We start from the raw sequence: 3264 nt of genomic DNA, 5'->3' as shown, positions 1-3264 counted from the left end.
TGGCAGTCAAAAGTTTTCCACTTCTGCGCACGGAACCATCCTCCACGTCTTGTGATCACAAATCTAATAAAGAATGTTATGAAAAGGTATGAACAAAAACTTGTAAGTATTAAACACTTACCACCATTGCATTGATGTTATGCTTTAGCTTCCGATTAAAGAACAGATGTTCATCCTTTACCGGCCTAACCATATGGATATGGGTACCATCAACAGCACCTATTATTCCTGGTAATCCAAATTTTGAATAAAAATGGTTTTTGGCTTCAGGTTTTTCTTGCACGGTCATTTCAAATTTGATGTGCTTCGGACATGAAGTTTTTTCAATCGCATTGACCACTTCTGTGATACATTTAGAAGTCGTGGATTGCGCTAATCCTGCAAAACGGTCTTGCCCTATTTGGTGCTGATAGCCCCTTGCCCAAGAAATTTTAAAGTAGCAGCAAGTTTTACTGTCGGAGTTACTGCCGTAGATCTTATAGGTGCATGTAATTCGTGATCTATGCTTCTCAACACATAATTGAAGGCTTCCTTGGAAAGCCGAACATTTTTTATGAAGCTATAATTTCAAATATATAATCACTAACAAGTTTATAGCCGGTTACATTACATATGTATGCATTTACCTTCTTTCCGATAATTCATCAATAATTAAATGATTTCTAATAGCCCTTCTTGCATTTCTCTCTTCATTAATTTCTTCGTTTATCCACAATGCAACAGAATCCATTTTTTTGTTTATAAAATTAATAACAATTATTTAATTTAAATTAGTTATTTATTTGTTTTCCTTCTATGTATTTTGACGTTTGACATTCGAAAATTTTGGCACAGGGTGGTACAACTTTCGCAAAACAAAAAACTCAATCCGAAACTTTTACAGAATGCTAAAACAAATTCGAATCGAATAACAAATTCGAATAGAATCAACTTTCGATTCGAGTTACAGAATAAGGCCCCTGCTACTGGAGCTGTTACGACTTGGTAGGCATCAGAGTTCAGCCCGCAAACCTTGTTTCTAACGATCCAAGGCTCTTGGCCTAGAATCAAGTCTTCAGCTTTATCGATGAGACGAAGAAGAAGGCCAACCGAGGCTGCCTTGGAATGGTGCAGATTAATTTGTACTATCTGCACCATCTTCAGAGTCGGTGGTGTCCATTGCTTCTAGCTCCTCCCGTTCGGCGGTGGCAATGACTGTGACGTCATTATCCTCCTCCTCCGGTTAGGAGTCCAGTAGCTGGTCCTCGTTCAGCATTACCCACCGGCTGTATATCGACCCTATGTAGGCAGATACAGAGCCCATGTCGCTCTCAGTATCTGACGCGGTATCGGGTACACCCGTTGGTAGGTCCCCAGGTCCACTCGTGGTGTTTCCTGTGGATCCCGCGCTGTGTGCCACCGATGCCGACTCGGTGGGTTTCTACCGTGATGGAGTAAAAGCCATAGCTTATTACCCCACCACAACCCACGAGAACTGGGACGGAAGCATCATTGATGACAAAGCCAACAAAACGCTGCATCCTCTTGGTCTCGCCAACTCGGACTATCCTCCAATCACTTGTGGGCAGCCCTTCGTTGCCCAGTTGGATAAAGTCCAGAATCTCCTCCGGATTCGATGGTTCAGCTGGGACCCAGGCCCAGCCTCGCGGCCTGTTAGGGATTTCATCCCTATGAACGGCAACTAAGTCTGCCCCGGGCCACAGCTGTCCAACCATGGAGATCGCTTCCTTGTAAAGCCGGACCGCGCGTTCATCCGCACACGCCACCAGCTTTACCCGCCCTTGATGCCACCCAGCATCACGGACGACTGGTGCAGGGCGGGATACTTCTGGAGTATCGCCTTATACACCCTGCATAAACCTATCAGTGCGTACTTCCAATTGTCCGCCGCTTTCGATATCGGGGAAAACAATTTTGGAATCTGTACGGTCCAAACTTTTAGCAGTTAGGAACCCAATATTTTTACACGAGATGATGGGGTATTTCGTTAGGACTCTCATTTTTTTCCGTACACCCAACATTTTAACCCTCGGTTCGGTTTTCGCGCGATATTTCAGGAACGCTTTTTATGATCAAAGCAAGCGTTCACGCCAACTCAGTTTAGCGTTGTACGAGGTTGTTAGCAGAGGCACATTGTACAGTGACGAAAACCTCGTTCGTTATAAAATATTTTTATTTGTATTTTTAAACATTACCCCTCAAAAAGGTGATAAAATATGTGTTAAGTTTCAAAACGATTTATTTTTACTACTATTAAAAAAAAAAATATTAAATTATTTTATTTTTTTACTTTAGAAACATATGAAATATGTTTAAGTCCATTTTTTAAATAAACTTAAAGTTTTAAAAAGACAAAATTTACACTTTTTTTCAAAGTAGCCTCACAGGCGAACGTTAGTATTAAAGGAATAAAAAATAAAGTTAGTATTCTAGGGTTAAAAATGAGTTTTGAGGCTCGGTCTCTATGAAGCACACCAGTGCATCGTCCAACAACCCAGAACAATTACTTGTTATATAAACTTACACAAATATGCAGTTTTATCGGAATTAAACTAGTAATTATTGATTTTCCTCATTCTTTCTGAATTTATGTAAATTGAAATTTCTCTTAGAAATACATTATATGTATGTATGTATATGTACAAACATTTTATTAATATATATATATATATATATTTTTTTTAGATTTACGTTTCTAAAAGATGGGGATTCACTAAATATGATCGTGACCGCTATGAACAACTGCGTGATGAAAATCGTTTGGAACCAGATGGCTGTAATGTGAAATACCGGCCGGAACATGGGCCTATCTCAGCATGGGAGAAAGCGCAACGTGACGTTTATGCTTAAATATGTATGAAACAAAGTGTTCAATAAAGTCTAAAGCATATACAAAATAATCATTTAACTTAAACCGATGCACACAGGGATATTTATGTAATAAAGCCGGTCAAAACTCACCATTATCAATCTTAAAAAAATCTATTCCGTTGGCAGAGTGGTCGCTGGTAGCGTTGAGAGGCGTAAGGAGATACTCTAACACTGATTTAAAAAAAAAATAAATAAAAATCGGGCATATTCATAGTCAAAATAAAGTCGACTCTAAAGTTAGTAGCTCCTTTTTGACATAATTATCAATGCCATATTGTCAGAAAGCTGATGATGAGTATACTTTATTTGACTATTGTTGAAATAAAGAATGGACACGAAAAATTTTGGTCAGTCGAAAATCATTATAACAACAAATTATACAAGCAAGGAAAT

At 38.9% G+C, this 3264-nt stretch overlaps 1 protein-coding gene across 1 annotated transcript in view; it reads left to right on the top strand.

Moving 5' to 3' along the window:
* The window catches only part of LOC118748174 (60S ribosomal protein L10-like), a 27577-nt gene extending 24659 nt beyond the window's left edge, over positions 1-2918 (top strand). The window contains exon 2 of the mRNA XM_036482539.1: positions 2686-2918. Coding sequence (XP_036338432.1) covers positions 2686-2850 — 165 coding nt within the window. The 3' untranslated portion in view covers positions 2851-2918. The remainder of the gene's footprint in view (positions 1-2685) is intronic.
* The last annotated feature ends 346 nt before the right edge of the window (positions 2919-3264 follow it).

This window comes from Rhagoletis pomonella, unplaced genomic scaffold, assembly GCF_013731165.1.
Source record: "Rhagoletis pomonella isolate Grant_MI unplaced genomic scaffold, Rhpom_1.0 Rhpom_scaffold_00001, whole genome shotgun sequence".
Taxonomy (NCBI): Eukaryota; Metazoa; Arthropoda; class Insecta; order Diptera; family Tephritidae; genus Rhagoletis; species Rhagoletis pomonella.
The sequence above is the reverse complement of the archived record's forward strand: the minus strand, read 5'-3'. Positions and strand labels throughout refer to the sequence as shown.